This window comes from Dasypus novemcinctus, chromosome 2, assembly GCF_030445035.2.
Source record: "Dasypus novemcinctus isolate mDasNov1 chromosome 2, mDasNov1.1.hap2, whole genome shotgun sequence".
Lineage (NCBI taxonomy): Eukaryota > Metazoa > Chordata > Mammalia > Cingulata > Dasypodidae > Dasypus > Dasypus novemcinctus.
The window spans coordinates 178,619,919-178,638,492 of NC_080674.1; the positions used below are offsets into that span (position 1 = coordinate 178,619,919).

The following is an 18,574-nucleotide window of genomic DNA, read 5'->3' on the forward strand; positions in this document are numbered from 1 at the left end:
CCTTGCAATTCAATTCAGCAGCCATTTTTGGAGCCCCTGACCTGGGCCAGGCAGGATGCTAGTGCCGGGACCAAGCCCCGGACCACCTGCGTGGCTATGAAGGGGAAGAAGCATTCAGGCGCTGCTTTTATATTTTGTTAGACATCAAGGATTGGTTTCCCCTATCCGTTTGAGTGTTAGCAAACTCCAAGGACAGCACTTTGGGGGCCCCTCATTTGCCTTTCCTTTCTGAGGCACAAGTGGCCAATTCTGAGAGCAATTGAGTTGTGCTTGAAAAATGTCAAGTGCATTTGGAAACTACACATTTTTGCTGATGCCTGAAGCCCTGGGCTGAGCTACTTCCCTGGCCAACCGCTGGGAAGACGTTCACTTGGGCCATGGCAAATGATTCGTTGGAGCACCCTGCGCAGGCCCCCTAGGGGAAAAAAGCTGTCTTAATAGCCAGTTCAGGGAAAGATCGAGAGAAGTCCTCTAAGTCTTCTTGGTCCTCCCCGTTTCCATCTGGCCAGCGCTCTACCTCGTGGGTCTGGCTGCCTTTCCTTTATTTATTTTTCCTGCAGCATGTGACTGCAGACTAGGGGGAATCAAAGCCTGCGGGGTTTTTTTTAACCCCAACTTTTTAGTTATGAAAAATGTCAAACATACAGAAAAGTTGAAAGAATAGTACCATGTAAGACTAGCCACCTAGTTTCAACAATTTCTATTCTTTTCCTACATTTGCCTTATCTATCCATATAGAGATAAAGAGTTATAGATTTTTCTGCAGAATCATTTGAAAGTAAGTTGCCAACATCATGGCAGCACACCCAAAGTTTGCATTTTAAAAAGTAAGTCTATCAATAATTTGCTGTGCTCACTGCAAGACAAATGTATTTGTAAGGTACAAAAATGGTTAGGGTATGGCGAGTGGGTGTAGCCCCGTGGTTGAGCACCTGCTTCACATGTACACGGTCCCAGGTTCAATCCCCTGTACCTCCTAAAAAAATGGTTAGGGTAGGGCTTCTTAAGTTGCAACATGCATCAGAATCACCTAAGGAGCCTCTTAACAAATATACTCTGAGACCTCATCCCCAGAGAATCAGATTCAACAGGTGTGGATGAGCCCAGGAATTCCTGCTTTTCTCCGAGTACTCCTGTGATCCTAAAGCAGGTATTTATTGGACACAACTTGAAGATCACTTCTTTTAGAGTCTGTTTGCTGAATTTAATCTTCTAAAGATTAGTGATAACAGGGTTCAACTGTATTTTGGGAGACACAGGATTCTACCTACCTTTGGTATTTTGATTTGTTAATTTTAAGCACTAGAAACTTCTTTCTAGAAGAAATGCATTTGCCTGAGAGATCTATCCTGTGGCAATTAATGCAGTGCCAGAAAGCATCTATTACTGAGGTGGAAGGATCTGGCCCTGTATGTATATATATAAACCATTACCTGTGTGCATATATGCAAACTATGGACAGTTGCCTATATGCACATATGCAAACTCATAAATCCATTTGAAAAGTAGAAGTTGATATGGCCTAAAGAACCCTAATTTTAAAATTAAATGTGTTCATGGTACTGCTCTTTCAGCACTTGTTATTTCAGCCATGAGATTACAGGTCATTCATTTAACAAATGTTTGTTGAGTGCTTGCTGTGTGCCAGACTATATTCTAGATGTTAGAAATACAGCTTTGAACAAATCAGACAAACTATCTGGTTATTTTGAACTTCATAGAAATTCTCTTCTAATGGTGGAGACAGACAATTACTAAATACACAAGTATGTATATAATGAGGGAAAGTAAGGCAATATTAGTGGGATAGAGAATGACAGAAAAGGAGATGCCATATTAGTTAGGGGGCTAGAGGAGACCTCTCTAAGAAAGTGACACTGGAGCAAAGAATTGAATGACGTGAAGGAACAAGCTATGCAAATATCCCAGGAATAGGGATTAGCAAGTGCAAAGACCCTGAGAAATGAATATGTTGGATATGATGAGAAGAAGCAGAAGGACAATTGGATTGATGGAGTGATGGAAGATAAAATTGGTAGAAGATGCAGTTGGAGGGACGTGGATGTGGCTCTAGCAGTTGGGTGCCTGACTACCACATGGGAGGTACCAGTTCAGTTCCTGGTGCCTCCTAAAGAAGACAAGCAAGACAGTGAGCTGACATGAGATGGCGCAACGAGATAATGCAATAAAGAGACGATGAGGAAACACAATGGGAGACACAACAAGCAGGGAGCAGAGGTGTCTCAAGCAATTGGGCATCTCCTTCCCACATGGTAGGTCCAGGATTTGGTTCCCAGTGCCTCCTAAAAAGAAGACGAGCACACAGCGAACAGACACAGAGAGCAGACAGTGAGTGCAAACAACAAGGGGGCCAGGAGAAATAAATAAAGTAAATCTTTAAAAAAATAGATGCAGTTGAAGAGGTAACCAAAGAACAGGTCATGCAGGGCATTGTAGACCATGGAAAGGCCTTCTGATCTTATTCTGCATGCCATTGGAAGCTTTGTTTTTTTTCAAGAGGATGGGGTACAGGAGAGTAGTAAGAAGGTGAGTGACATGATATGAAGTGTGCAAAGTAGACTGGATGGATTGTCAAGAGGACAATGTAAGGATCTAGTGATGCAATCCTGTAATAAGACATAATAACATTGTACTTCTACTTTTTTCATTAATCAGTATATTGAAAGTCAATTTAACCTTTTTAATCTTCACCTTGTGATTTGTTCTTAAACATTCTTATTTTCCATTTATTTGTTCTGTTCACAAATATGACCAAGGACTGGGTGCTAACTGAGACTCTGGAGATACTGAGAGTAAGAGCTGCTACCAGGTGATCAAGTGTCAAGGAGTTCAGAGTCTGGTTTGGGACAGACACATTAAAAAGAAAAACACAATATATTTTTACCAAGACTATGGATTATTTTTAACAAATCAATTTTACTGATACTTATTAATAAACATACAACTCATCCAAAGTGTACAATCAGTGGTATTTGGTATAATCACATAGTTGTGCATTCATCACTTCAGTCCTTATTAGAGCATTTTCATTATTTCAATAATACCGATAATAAAAAACAGAGAAACAAACAAGAAAATTCCTCATCTCTCAATCTTTCCATGCTTCCCCCACTGTACATAGCTGCTGTTTCTGGCTATTCTATCCAAAGTATATATATAATCAATGGCTTTTAGTATAATCACAATGTCGTACATTCATCATCTCAAAAAAATGTTACAACAGTTTCATTACTCCAAAAAGAAAGACTCCACACCCCTTAGCATTCCTTCCTCAGACCTACATAACCACTAATCTCCTTCCATCTTTATAAATTGATTTATATTTACATTTTATATAAATGGAATCATACAATATATAATACTCTGTGTCTGGTCTTCTTCACTTAGTATAATGTTTTTGTTTTGTTTTGTTTTTTGTCTGATACTAACATTTTGTACTATTAACTTACATTTATTCAGCTTCAGAGAAACATCATGTTATAGATGCAATTCTACCCATATTCATATTTCACATAATGTATTTATATTTCACTTAATATCTTTAATTCATAATAGGGCAATCATACATTGTTTTTCCTTTTGTGTTTGGCTTGCTTCACTCAACATAATGTCCTCCAGGTTCATCCATGTCATCATGTTTCCCGACTTCATTTCTTCTTACTGCTGCATAATATTCCAAGTCTTTGGATCCTTGAGTGCACAAAATGATGAGAGGCATGTTAGAATAAGTTTCCCAGGGGGATGAATGGAAGGTGAGGAGGAGTAGGCTGGGTCTGGGTGGATGGGGAAGATCAGGAAAAACCGTTCCAGGGAGCATTACCCAGCATTTACAGGGGCTTGGCAGCATGAACCGGCTTGTTAAGGAAAGATGATGCATCTTGTGGTGTGGCCAGAGTGTCGAGTACATGCCAGCTGGAGAAGACAAATTTGGAGAGGAAGATAAAAAAAAAGACAGGTAGTGATTTTAAAGGTCCTGGTCCCCTGCTGAAGTTCAGGCTTCTTCTTTTAGACACACAAAAAAGAGGATCACCAGGGTACTTGTGATGGCATTAGGGTTTGGGAAGAAAAGTGGTAGGAGGGCTGAAGGGGTGGTTTGGTGGGAGAGGTCTTCAGAGATACAACTAACGGGCTGTACTCATTGCATGGGCAAGGCAAGAGGTGAAATGGACTATACAGTTTCTTTGGCAGGTGGGGAAAAGAGGACTTCAGAAGGATTGTATTTGGTGGGGAAAGGAAAATAACCATTCTGTGTTTGACTGTGACTTGTTTGAGATATCTATGGAATGCAGAGGTGGAGATGCCCAAGTCACAACAGGAATGCAGGTCTGGAGCTCAGGAAAGAGGTTGGGCTGGGAATGGAGATCTGGAGATTTCAAACACGTCAGTGCTGGCTGAAGCCATGGCGCTGGGCGAGGCCGCTGCAGGAGTGAGAACTGGTGCTTGTGTATTTTTAAATACTCATTACCCACTACCTACCATGTCTTTCTATTGCTTTGTTTTAGTTTGATTTCCTGTTTTCACTACTCTCTCTGGGAGAATTCTTCAAGAAATAAATTTTAAGTGATTCTAAATCCGATCACACAGTTTTCCTATCACCTTGGCTTTCTGGTGTGCATATGTTCCAGCCTAATTACAGAGCAGTGGACTATTATTTAGTGATGGGGAGAGCTCTTCAGGTGTTTGTTTGACATTTGTCAAGCTTTAAATTAAAGTCCATGTTTCAGGATCCTTCTGTTGCTCTGGAGAATTAATAGTAAAAGCCATTCTTAATATTTTGAGCACTGACTGTCAGACACACCCTTTGTTCAGTGTTTTTCCTCTTTGAGCTTGTGTAATCCTCACAACGAGCAGACATTGAGGTGCCTGTGCTCTCATTACCTCCATTTTACAGATGAGGAGACGGAGGCTCTCTAGAGCATAGTGAAGTAATTTATTGCAGCTTACCTGTCCAGAAATGTCACTGCTAGGACTCCCATCCAGGTCTCTCTCTTCAAAACACTATTCTTTTTTTTTTTAATTAACAACTTTATTTCAAATTCACGAAAATGAAAGAACAGAAAAGGGTAGCTCAACAAGTATTGGAAACAGATCTCCTAAAAAGTTCTTTTTCAGGCATTTTATCTTGTCTAATTCCAACTGCTAACTCTGTTGTTCCCTTAGTGTTCAGAAAGATAGACAGATGAACACAGATTAGTTAAATGACATAGTCAAGGTCTCCTTCTTAATGAAAAAAACATGAAGAAGAGAAAAAGTGCTTAATCATATTCATATTTCATAAAACAGAAACCCCATTTTTAAAAATTTTACCTTTAGAATTAATACAGTGTCAGTTTTGCTTTTGCTACAAAAATGCTGCAATGTTATTGACTATAGTCCATAAATCACCTTAGTTGTATTTTTCCCATGCTTCACTACATTCTTAATACCCTGAAGAAGAACATTCCTGTATTTATATTATCCAGAAAACTACTCTGAAACACAATGCCTACCCCATCTTTATCCAAAGTACTCTTTTAATCTAGAGGATTAAAAGAGAGCCTTTGGACAAGGAAGACAGAGCCTTATTCATGAAACCCAGCTCCTTGATCATTGAACAAGCTTCGGGTGCAAGTAAAGTTTGAATAAAAGTTTGTTTATTTTAATGTTAGTTATGGTAAATAACTCATTCACCAGTTCATCAGTCATATAAGCTGGTTTGAGCTTCATCAAGATTTAAAATAACTTGCAAGGTTTTATCTGGAAGCAGCCAAGATACAGATATCTGTAATAAGGGCAATCCCGCCACAGGAGCACTCTGGGAAAGGCTGCTCTCAGCCCCACTGCAGGGACAGTGTGGTGGAGCAGGCACAGCTGGAGCTTTTGGGGTTAAGCAGACCAGAGTTTGAGTCCCAGCAACCCTGCTTGCTAGCATTAAGCTTCAGTTTTCTCATCTGTAAAGCAGGGATAAGAATAGACCTTCCTCCTAGGGTCAGTGTGAGTTTTAGTTGCAAATAAAACATTTAGCATTGTAACTGACACATTGTAAGCGGTAAAAAAAATAAATGAGGGCCCTTCATTCATTTGTTCATTAATTCTTTCTCTAATCACACTTCCCACCTCTGCCCCCACATTCAGGGGTTTGAGTAGGGTACTAAGAACATAAAGATGAACAAGATACTCAACAAGACACGGTCCCTGGCCACCTGCTCAGACTCTAGACTGTACTTAACCCATGCATTAGAGTCATCATTTTAAACAAGGTGTGGCAAGTCACATTTGAAGTCTTACAAATGGCACACACAAGAGAGAGAATAATGTGCTGTCAGAAAGAGACTTAATTATCCTTGAATTGTCCTTGAGGTGATAGTCTTCTGACTTCTGAGTTATATCTTCTTAGGTGGTGACAATAGACGCCCTCACCCTTGGGTAAGGGCCCCCAAGGGAACCCTGTTCAATTGGTAGACAAAGATGTTGCCAAAGAAATAACCATGATCGCATGACCTAATGAGGCAGTCTTAGAACAGGAAGCAGGGTAGAGGGGTGGAAACAGCACAAGAACAAAAATCAAGAGAGACAGTTTGGGGTATCATTTAAAACACAGATTTTAGTGAAAGTCAGACCTCTGGGTTTAAATCCTTGGACTGTTATTTGACTTCTCCAAGCCTGATACCTCCTAGCTAACATGGGGTATTATGGTATTTGCTTCATAAATACTTGTGATCCTACGGTTCAAGTGCCTATAACATAGTAGGTATATAATACAGAACAGTACTTAGCAGCAGCAGCAGCATCATAGTTGTCATCTCTGAGTGATTAACAGTAATTCAGTTTCCATTCTGCCTTGACTGTCTTGCAGGATTGTTGTGAAAGATAAACTCTAGATGTGTATGTGAATATAAATTTTTGCCAGTTTCTGGAATTAATTTATGTCGCCATCAAATGTAACATTTGCCCTTTCTTCCACCGCAGGATAGGGCTAGTTGGGTGGGACTACATAAATCAGACTGAAAGGAAAAGCAGCTAGACCTTCCTCGTTAGCCACAGATGGCCGCTCTGACCCTCTTCCTTCTTCCGGGCAGGCACTTCCTCTTTAAGACGTCCTCGGGAAGCACTCCTCTGTTTAGCAGCTCTTCTCCCGGATACCCTTTGACCTCAGGAACCGTTTACACACCACCACCCCGCCTCCTGCCCAGGAACACCTTCTCCAGGAAGGCCTTCAAGCTGAAGAAGCCCTCCAAGTACTGCAGCTGGAAATGCGCCGCCCTGTCCGCCATCGCCGCGGCCCTCCTCTTGGCTATCCTGCTGGCGTATTTCATAGGTAAGTCGGGGCACCCGGCGTGCCCATCCTCACCGTGAGAGAGTGGTGGAGAGCGGTGCATTTGTGAATGCACAGGCCCTCTGTTGTCTGTACAATCTGCTCGTTGGCTCCTGAAAGAAGTAATAATGAGTGATGGATGGGAGTGATTTTTCCCTCCTGAAACCCATTTAAATCTGATGAGTTTCTCCTTCAGGATTCTAAATGACATTTATCAGAATTGAAATTAAGCATTCTTTCTGTATCCTTTCTGGGAGATGAGCTGAGAATCATCCTTCCTGCAAACCCATCCCTCACTCCAAGTAGCTTTCTGGATGTTTCCATCATGGGATTTTAACCCATGCCTATGCTTTGAAATCCGTGCCACCCTGGTTAACTTCAGCCAGTGAGCAAACAGAAGGGGAATAGTGATCAGCAGGCCTGGGAACATGTTGATTCAAGGGAAAGCCTAAGTAGCTAGCTTATTCTCAGAGTCGTGGAACAGAAAGACAACAGGACTGAGAGGCCAGAGCATCCACCCAGGTCTTTGGACAGAATCAGATCACCCAGTTCCCTTCTTTGTTCCCTAAACCTCAGCTCTTATCTCACCATGTGCTACTGAATTGGAGTCAGGTTCATCTCCCGTGACAGCTGTGCTCCTGGTACAACTGAGGGTAGCAGATTGGTGAAGTTGCAGGGGGACCTGTCTTCCCATGCCAAGGATGTTGGTTTACACCCATGGGACAAGCAGCAGATGCCCCGCGCCCAGGGGCAGGGTGCCACATGCATATCAGCGTTCTGGGCCAGATGCAAACCCTGCACTCAGCTCCTGGCCTGGAGAAAGAGCCCCATTACTGCTGCTCTGTCAAGTGAGCTTGCCCATGGCAGACCTCCTGGCCCAGGCTGAGGCCATGGTGATGTTTATTAAAGTTTATTTGAAACACTTGATGGCTCTGGCTTGCTTTCAGGCAGCTATGACAGGCCTCCCCAGTTTGGCTTTGCCTATAAAACTCCAGCAAAAAGAGGCCAACTCCAAAGCAGTTCCCAACCCTTAGGCTAAAATCCCATGCATTTCAGAGAGGAAAAAAAAAAAAAAGCAAGGCAAAAAAGGAAGGCAAAAAAGGTCAGGCTGGCCCTCTCCCAACACAAACCTCCCTCCTCCCGCAGGAGCAGGGGTTCCCACGCTTCCTTCATCCTCTGGCAGTCAGTTTGGTGCCTGTCAGAGAAGGAGCTGGTCTTGGATTCCCAAACCTTCCTAGCTAAGCTTGCCTGATGGCAGAGGAGAGTGACTGTGCAGCCCTGGGGATCAGTACATGCAGACCTTTGCAAGACAAAAATTGATGTGAATTTTTCATATATTTCTATACTGGTCTTAATGTGAAAAGTAAGCTGTTAAAGTCTGTACCTTATATTATATATAAAGAAGCCTTTATATTCAAGCCTTTTAAGCATAAAAAATAAGCTTTTCTATTTTTAATCTCTTTTCCATAATGTATCTATCCTTGTCTTAATTGGGAAAATAAGCTTTTATATTGCCCTCCAAAACTGAGAAAAGTGACACTCCAGTGAAAGACACCATGTTTATCTGCAGCTTTGCAAAAAGCCTTTGTGCTTTAATCCCCAGGTCTACAGACCAGACACCCAAGCACCCCTGATTTAAAATCATCACATCTGCTTCTCACTTTTCTTCTTGACGAATGACAGACTAATGGAGTGACTTGGGGGAGAGGGTAAGGGCATCTGTTGCACCCCTCAGTCCTTTGAGTAGAATCTTCTGTATGGTTGGAGGTGGGTTAGTGCGATTCCTCAGGTAGCTGTTACGGGGCTCAGGGGAAGCAAATTGAATGTACCTTCAGGGTTTTTGCATGATTTGGCTTTGTGTCAGAAACTTCAGAAAGGATCCATGTGCTCACTTCTCAGGCTTAATGTTCTGCTGGGCTGGTGGGCACCACGGGGAGCCCAGGTATAGAAGTGGAGGCACTACCCGTCTCTGCCAATAGCGTCCCCAGTGTGCCCCCAACTCCACTTGCAGGAGAGAGATAGATGGCTACTGCCTGATTTATTGAGCTTGATAGTTAAAATATAATAGCTTTCTGTAAGGGCGATCATATAAATGGGAAACTGTATAGTGAGAGTTTAATGTTTTAATCGGATGTGTAACTTGCAAATGATGGATTAGGAAACATATCTATCCTCAGTCTGGAGGCTACTGGAAGCTGGACCTGAGCATCTCAGGATGGTTTATTAGTTTATAATCCATCATTTCCTATTATGTATGCTTTAGGTAAGATTATGCTTTGACCCTCGAGTATTGAAGAATAGTTTATGACTCAAAATGAGTGATGTAAGGGCCAATTTCCCCGGCAGTAATGGTGGTGAGTGTGGAGCTACAGGCCTCTGCTCAGCTGCTCTCCAGAGAGGAAAACGAGATCTGAAAGCAGGACAAGGGGTCAGAATCATGCCCGTCTTGGCCCCAGTGCCTCCTTTCTCCTTAGCCTTGGCAAAGCTGCTTGCCTTCTGGGTCTTGGTTTTTCCTAAAAACAAAATGGGGGCATGATAGTTATTTACGTGCAGCAACTCTGAAGTACGGTGAGGATTAATTAATGTGTATAAATCACTTTGAAGATGAAAAGCAGTGTATTATTAATTACAGAGCTGCAGGGGCATAAACAGTGCAGTACAAACACAGAGGAAAGTGCTGTTGGGAGCAACGAGTGATAGTGCCTGCCTAGAAAGCAAGCCATCAGGGAAGGACAGAAGGGCAAAATGAAAACCGAGTCCCTCCTGTTACAGAGAGGGGAGCTTTTAAGACCCGAGTCCATTCTGGGTTCACCCATGACTCCGAGTTCCAATAGCGCTGACAGGTCCTGAAATTGAAGCGTCAGCTCCAGGACTTTTATGGAGAGACACTGGGTTCAGGCCTGCCAGGAACCGTGACAAATAGGTCAAATTATCTTTCTTGCATGTTCAAATCTGTCGAGAGAAGGCTTTCCAGAAATGAGCAATTTGGAAGAGTTCAGCCCCATGACAAGTTCTTCCACAGATCCCGACATGTGGGTGGGCGTAAAAGCGGAATTATGCCAGCCCTCCTACACATTGCAAGACGGTGGCCTTTACTAACTCAAGAAAGATCCCCCAGTTCCTGCCTGCTTGGCTGGGGGTAGAGATCTTTCAAGATACTCTTCCATCAGCTCTTTTCTGTGCCCGAGTCTCCCAGTGTAAGAGCCACATCCTGGAGTAAATTACTCTGAAAAGCTGCACGAACTCTTTCAGGCCACTAGGGGACCGCTTTGTGCGTCACTCAGCCCCTGGCCTAAATAGGGAATATTGGTTTAGGAGAATTTGGCTGTGAAAGGCAAGAGCGCTTCCTTCCCTGGAAGTTGGTGGACTTCTTCCTTGGGGAGCTCAATTACTTTCATTGCTTGCAAAGTCCGAAGTCGGCAATACCCCTAAGTTTCTGAATCCCATAACCAACCCAGAGTTTCCTTCCTGTTTGGCCGCAAATGCATGGTGTTTTTAACTTTGGACTGTACATAATAATAATTATTAACTTATACTTGCTTAGAACTGGAAACTTACCCATTTATATTAAATGTGATTCTGACCCCCCAGTCCAGCAGAAAATGAAGCTGGCATATCGCAATCGTTCTACAAGGGTTGATGCTGAGGCCCACAGTCCCATGGCTGGTTAGTTGCAGGGCCAGGGCCAAGTCCTTGTTTTTCTGATGCCCCTCCAGCATCTTTCCCCTGGCTCCATGAGCCTAAAGATTGCTGCTTGCCAGGTTTTCCAAATACCTCGTGGCACCTAAATGATCCTTTTTGGGAAGTCAACTCCCTTCACTTAGTTCTGTCCTAACCAGCAAGGGAGAGTAATTGTTCCTCTCATTCCCGAATCATCGCTAACATGGGGGACAAATGCTGGATCTTCCCCTCCATCTCCTAACCTGTTCTCATCTTCCTGCTTCCCCAAGTGTTCTCTGTTTCTTGGGGTCAGCAATTTTTTAAAAAGAGAGTCAGATAGTAAATACTTTTGGTTTGTGGACCATTCGGTCTCTGTCACAAATACTCAACTCTGCCTTGTAAAACAAAAGCAGCCACAAACCATATGATAAAAAAAAAGAACAACAACAACAACAACAACCAAAAAAAAAAAACACAAAGAACAACCCCCCCACACAAAAAGCAGGTATAGCTGTGTCCCAAGAAAACTTTAATTGTGGACACTGAAATTTGAATTTTATATAATTTTTAATTTTCACTAGTCCTGAAATATTCTTCATTTGATTTTCTTCAACCATGTAAAAATTTAAAGCTTTTCCATAGCTTGTGTGCCATACAAAAACAGGTGGCAGACTGGATTTGACCCACAGGCTGTAATTTGCCAAAGCCTGTTCCATTATATTACTGTTCTTTTCCTAAGAACCCCTTTTCAGGGTGTTTCTACCTTTATTAAAAAAATGCTTTCAAACTGGCTAAGAGTCCAGCCATATGTCCATTGTAAATGAAACAGCGATTGACATTTACTACTGCAATCCCATTTCATAATGAATAATTACATTGGTCTATCTGGCCCCAAAGTAGGAAAAGCAAGCAACCTTTCTCTTTAATTAAAAACTTTCTACAGGGTAAAAAATGCCTACCCTAATAGTGTAGCTTTTTATGAGACTGCTCAAAACAGTGCACCCAACTCACTAATAGGGTGGAATTGCTTAGCAATTTTGCAGGGTACTCACTTCTCAATCTTCCATTACTCTAGTTTCCTCTACAAAATCATTGCCTGTTTTTAAAACTTATTCGGTGCCTGATGACTCTCTGGTTGAGGTTTCCCAACAGGTTGTAACAGTGCTGGGTTATTGGATGACATCATCCTTTCTTATCCTAGTTTAACCCTAGAATAGATGTAGTTTCCTTAAAAGGCATAGAAAGTTCTTGCAGGCTACCCCACATCAAGGAAGAGAGATGCTTCTAATGAACGACTTTGCTTTGAAATCCAGATAGTCCTGGAAATTCTAAGAAGAGCATCAGCACACTGTTGAGAATGACACAGGACTCAGACTATCACCCCAGAGTTAAGAACAATATGTAACATATGCTGAGCTTCTGTCAAAAACTCTTGACATGGTTGGGGAGGGAAGGCGAAGAGAGAAAGATAAGAGCATTTATGTCATCCTAAATTAGTTTTTAGCTCTTCAGATTGCTGCCAAACTAAAATACATATATATATTAGAAAGTCACCTTGTCTTTTTTCACTACAGTAATTCCTGCCAAATATGAAATACTATGTTTTAAGTAAGCTGCCGAACGCTCTGTCTTCTGCCACTCCGACTTTGATCTGGAAAGAACGCGGGCCATCAACATGTCAGGATGTTAAAAGTGTGGTAATTTGGGGTGCTTTCAGTTTCTTTTGAAAACAATGAGAGATTATTTTCTATGGAAACTAAAAGCCTACAATGTGTTTAAAGTTGCTACAATTGAAAATTGATATGTTGAGACTCATACTGATGAATCCTGCGATCTCAGCTGCTATTTTGTGTATTCCCATCTCACTGAACAGAGCAGATTGGGGGAAAATATAAAGAAAATGACAGAATATGATGAGAACAGTACACTCACCTGGCATCCTTTCTGAGCTTGCAGCCTAGGAAAATGCTGGCCCTCTGTTCAAACTCACCGCTCTTTGACTATCTAGAGATGGTAAACCTCGTACTACTATATATGTTCCAGACTATGTATTTACCTCCTGGTATCTAAAGGGCAAAGTGCTAATGATTAAATCTGAACAGTTCTGCAAATAACATTTCCATCCAGCTCCTTGACCCCAGATGGTCAAACCTTGTAGTTAGCCACACACAGAAAAGGAGAACTGGTTACCAATAAAGCAGGGGACCCAGGTAGGTTATCTGTTGCAGTGTTCGCTGCAGACTCTTCATCTAATAGATATGCTAATGTGCTCTTAATCTGATAATACAGTCCTGTCAGAGCGTACACATCGGCGGGGCTTTGGCAGTGGGACTGCAATTTCATAATTGGACACCTGATTTCAGAGGGTCTGTCAGTTTATGGGAAAGTAAATTAAGTCATTAGGAGGCTCCATCAGCTGGCAGCCATGTGGCAACATTTGTATCTCATTTTGACATTCAGAAAGATGAGCTCCTCCTCCTCCAAAAGGGTATGGTGTCTTTAAAAACATATTTGTGCAAATTGGGGGACTTAAAAGTGATGGTCAACAGCTCAGGCGAGATGCGTTTGCTTTCTGACCCAAGACAACTGACCGAAATCAAGGAAGTCAGCCAAAACTGGAGTAATACGCAAGCAGAGTAATAGGCAAGCAGAGGGCATGGGAAAGAGGAAGCAACTTTTGGTGGTGAAGAGTATCTTAATGCAGAACCAAAGAGGAGTGAGTGGGTGCTACCTCCACCGTGCTACTCAAGGACACAACAAGGAACGAGTGTATCGTCAAGCCCATGAGCCTAGCACTTTGCACCTCCACCGAGTGTGTGTTATGCGAATGACTATGGAGTGTTCAGCATCTATATCTCCCTTGAATCACCATTCAAGCCTTTGTCCTCAATTCTTTTTGTAACAGTTATCTCTCAGCAGTGAGCAGTCCAGAAGCAGCAGCAGGATGCCGCGGCGTTGTCGCCCCCATCTCCGCACACATTATTTATTTGGCTGGACTCCTTAGAGTGGTGCCAAGTGGAGACCCCTTGGCTCTCCCATAGGGAGATGTTCATTTCCCAGTGCCCTTTGTCTTTTATTTGCTTATTTATTTGACCTTGTTTCATGACTTAGGATTCTGAACACAGTTTCAAATAGACTTCATATAAGCATTATTTAATTCTACATTTTACCCCTACTGTGATTGCAGAAGTTTATGCCTTGCTTTGGTAGATAAGAAGCAACTTGATGTAATGAAAAGCATGTGCACGGGCTCTGATGTCACCGACACCAGGGCTAGAATTCTAGTTTGTATACATCAAAGCCATGTGACACAGGCTTGCTCTTTAACCTCTCTGTGCCTTAATTTCTTCATCCAAAAAATGGGAATAATTCCTATCTTGTAAAGATGACTCAAGTGTTCATTGAAATTATACATGCGTACAACCTTTCTTCAAACCTAGTGTATCACCAGTTATGAGAAGCACGATTATTGTCCGCATCCCTAAAGAGGAAAGTGCCGACTAAACTATGATTCAATTTCTTAGCATTTATAATTTTTTATCTTGTATTTTTTGGAAAGAGATAGACACAGATGACCTCAATTGATGAATAGATAGGTCTACATCTACTCCTGCCCAGCAGTGTGCTGGTGGGCCAGTAGTGACTGTAAGATAATACCAATTATAAGTTGTATTCTGATTTCAGAGATTTTAAAATGTTGGAAGAAATGCATATCTTAGAAGTAGTGAAATACAATAAGTATCTAGTATGCAGTAGAAGCTCAACTAAATGGAAATTATTGTGCTTATTGGATTGAACTCCTTGCTCCTAGGCCTGTCCCAGTGGAGAATGTAAAGGAGGTTCTGGTGTCATCAGATCCCCAGCACCCAGCACAATGCCCAGCACCATGTAGGCAATCAACATACATTTGTTGAATTAATGGGTACTGATTATGGTCAGGGCTGATTTGGACCTTTTGTGGAAGGCATTTCCCAAGGACCCAGAATCCCTAATCCCTAGTTTCTCCCTTTTCATGTGTCTCCATATAAAGGGAAGTTTCTGATTCCCTGATGTTGTAATTGCTTCTGTTCCCAAATTGCAGTTCCGAGCTAGAAAGCATTTAGGCAACGGAACAGTTAGGGGGGCTGTGTAAGCATCACATTTAAGCCCTCTAGCAGGAATCTGTGATTCCCTGAAATCGAGTGAGCTAGCTGAGTGAAACTGGAAAGTGTTTTTTGTCTGGCATACGGCCACCATTTGGCACTCCCATTATAAAAGTGTAGCAGAATTTAGTTGGAGTTCAAGGTGAGGAAGCAAATAATGGCATAAATTTGAAAGTCTGTTGGCTGTTTCTCTGTAAATGAGGATGCGCTAAGGAATGAAAGCAATTGCTACAAGGCACCAAGGAAAGAAAAGAACTATTATATGGTGAATTAGGTCTGTGTACACAAGCCACACAAATCTTTTGTGCTCTGCAATGCCCTGCCTAACTGTGCAGTCTTACACAACAGAATCTTGACCCAGAAGTGAACTTTTAAAACATATATGTTTCTCCTAAGGTTACCTTAAGCCAGTCTTCTTTGCGTCCTTTGTAGAAAATTCCCTTATAGAAAATGGGTATTTTGGTTTTTAAGATAGACACCCAGAGTTTTTGCCTGAGCCCTTTTTTCATCAGATAGTTTATTCAATTGATGTCTCATAAGATCCTCTACATTAGAGAAGCAAATGGCCCATCAACTATAGTAACACATTTAATATTACCATTAAAAAAATGGCTTGCATATCACCCTAATTTCATGTTTTATGTTATCAACCTTCTGACCTTAAAAAAATAAGTAAATAACAGACTGTGTCAGGAAATATAATAGTACTAAGCTGTATATTGGTTATAAAAAAATTTACTGAAGAAAATAGTGTCCTCCCTTTGGAGAAAGAGGAAGCTATTTATAAGATACATAATATGTATCATCTTTCAAAGGAATTTTTTCCTAAAAACTAAAACCGTAGATGAAAAGGGAGGATACACTTGTGTCCAATCTTGGCATTTCTTTCAACATGACCTTCTTCGCAGCTGTTAGGGAAGACCCTTCCCCTGGGATAGGTTTTCAGTCACATTAGGTCATTTGTGGGAAGATTTGTGCAAACATGCTCGGCTTTCCCCTGGGGACTCTGATCTGTATTAAAGAAGGGCATATTCCCTCGCTTTGGCCTTTGCAGGCATGATGCAATTCTATGGGTTTGCTTGCTGCTATTACAGCAGGAGCGTTTTAGAGTCATGGTAATGAAGTTTAGCTTAGACTTGCTCACATTCCTCAGGGAAAGGTAAGTGGCCTTGTGTCAAATGCATCCCCTTCTTCAGACCATGAGGAACCCCATGACATCTTTAAGGAAGTTCTGGATGCCTTTGAATTAGGGGTACATTCGAAACTGGTTTTAAGGCTACCTTCTGCCTTCAGTTTCCCAAAACGACTTTCTGGAGCATTACCTGAAGCTAGAGGGCAGGTGTTTCAGCTTTCTTTTTTATAAGACATTTTAGTCTTCGTGAATCTTGAGGGAATTGTGGGTTTCATGTCTCCCATGAAATTAATGTTATATTAATTTGAAATGTATTAAATATATATGAGTGTGTATATTAATTTTATATATTTTCACTGGGCGAGAGAGTTCATTTAAATGAGTGAATGGCTGGCCACCTTGTAAAATGCTGGAACATGCACAGGCTGATGAGCCTCAGAAGCCAGGACACTTTTACTTGAAAATTGTCCCTAGGCATAGAGCCTAATAAACAACCCATAAAATAGTACAGTTAATAGGAAAGTTTACAGAGAGTGTGGAATAAGTTATGTTTTACATAATCAACTAGTGCTTTGATGTTAGGCACACATAAAGGTGATAAAGGGCATCTGAGTTTCACTTTTCCCAGATCTCTCAATAATTAGAAACTTTCATACTAACCAGCTTTTCCTTAACTCATTGGGATGAATTACCATCTTCCGTAGAAATGTGTCTTGATTTAACCATTGTACAATAAGAGATGGAAGAGATTTGACTATTTTTATCCAGTTTTTTTGTCAAAGCAAGGCATTATCTCTTCCTGAATTTATTTTAAAAACTGTAAAATTCCTAAAGAAAAATAAAATAAACTCTGATCTGTGATTAGCCTACACTTCTTGGGACCAGAGCAGTGAAGAATGGAAAGCCAAAGAAAGGGGAATAAATGCTATAAAAAAATGGGATGAAATTATGTAAGGAAGTAAGATAAAGGCATAAGAACCTGTAAGTAGAACTATTAGAAATGTTACCCAGCAAGACAATCTATGATATGCCATACATTAAGTAGGAGAAAACATGGAACAATTGCAGGATGCAAGTATGGGGGAAAAGTGACCCCAGGATACCAAATTACATGTAATACTCTGCACAATTTCTTGAATCAGTAAGTCCAACCAATGTAATGAGATGAAAAGCCATCACTGAAAATTGCTTGGAGGAGTTGTTTTACCACCTCATCTTAAATCATTAAACTTTTGGTTCCCTCATGCACTACTTAGATAAACAACAGTGGACAGCTCAACATTTATCCAAATAAACCAGAAAACTACCATGACACAGGAAATTGAGTTTATAGACACAGCAGGCTCTTGCCTAATAGATGAGAGTAATGTGTCTAATGGTGAACATCAATCTATATTTCAAATATAGTGTATGAAGTGGGCTCTCAAAATACCTCCTCCTACAAAATCATTTGGCACCAAGGCTGGTTTGTCTGCGATTGTGTCTAATTGATATCCATGTAATTCAGCTACACTTTTGCTCCTGAAAATGATATAAGAGATTGAAAGAATGAATGTGGGTATTAGTTCCCAGGAGAGCTTTGAACGTTGGGGGTTGGAATTATTGTTCTTCTCAAGTGTGTTATCTATGGAATGACCCTTGAAGATAGAGAATAAGTATATATTTTTTCTAATCAAGCAAAGGCATTCTCTCAAATCTTTTTTATCCTAATCAAAAATCTACATGAGGGAGAATTATTTTATCCCAAATCTTTTTGCTGCCTTATTTCACTTATCTTCATGTTGTACAGGAATCTTGATAGAGATATTTGGGTTACCTACATTTGTAGCTCCCAAAGTCCTTTTTCAAGCCATGGCTGTTGATGATGGGGGAGGGGAGAAAGAGGAAAGAGGAAGAGGAAGAGGAAGGAAGGTCAGCTCAGACCCTGCCTCAAATATTCTGATCAGAAACCTTTTTCAGAGAAGCAGACATGCCTCAACTGATAGCGCGTCCGCCTACCATATGGGAGGTTCCAGGGTTCGATACCCAGGGCCTCCTGGCCCTGTGGTGAGCTGGCCCACAAGCAGAACTGCCAGGCGCAAGGAGTGCTGTGCCATGCAGGAGTGCACCCCACAAGGAGAGCGGCCCCGCATGAAAAAAAGCGCAGCCCACCCAGGAGTGGCCTGCACACCTGGAGAGCTGGAGCAGCAAGATGACGTAACAAAAAAGAGACGCAGTTTCGCAGTGCCACCAAGAGTGCAAGCGGACACAGAAGAGCACACGAGTGGACACAGAGAGCAGACAACGGAGGGCGGGGGGGAAGGGGAAAGAAATAAATCTTTTAAA

The 18,574-nt window shown here is 41.6% G+C and overlaps 1 protein-coding gene across 2 annotated transcripts in view; it reads left to right on the plus strand.

Moving 5' to 3' along the window:
- Positions 1-18,574, plus strand: part of TENM2 (teneurin transmembrane protein 2) — a 1,208,790-nt gene that overhangs the window by 948,265 nt on the left and 241,951 nt on the right. For both annotated transcript variants that reach the window (XM_023591746.3, XM_058281907.2), the window contains one exon: positions 7,080-7,318. In XM_023591746.3, coding sequence (XP_023447514.1) covers positions 7,080-7,318 — 239 coding nt within the window. The remainder of the gene's footprint in view (positions 1-7,079; positions 7,319-18,574) is intronic.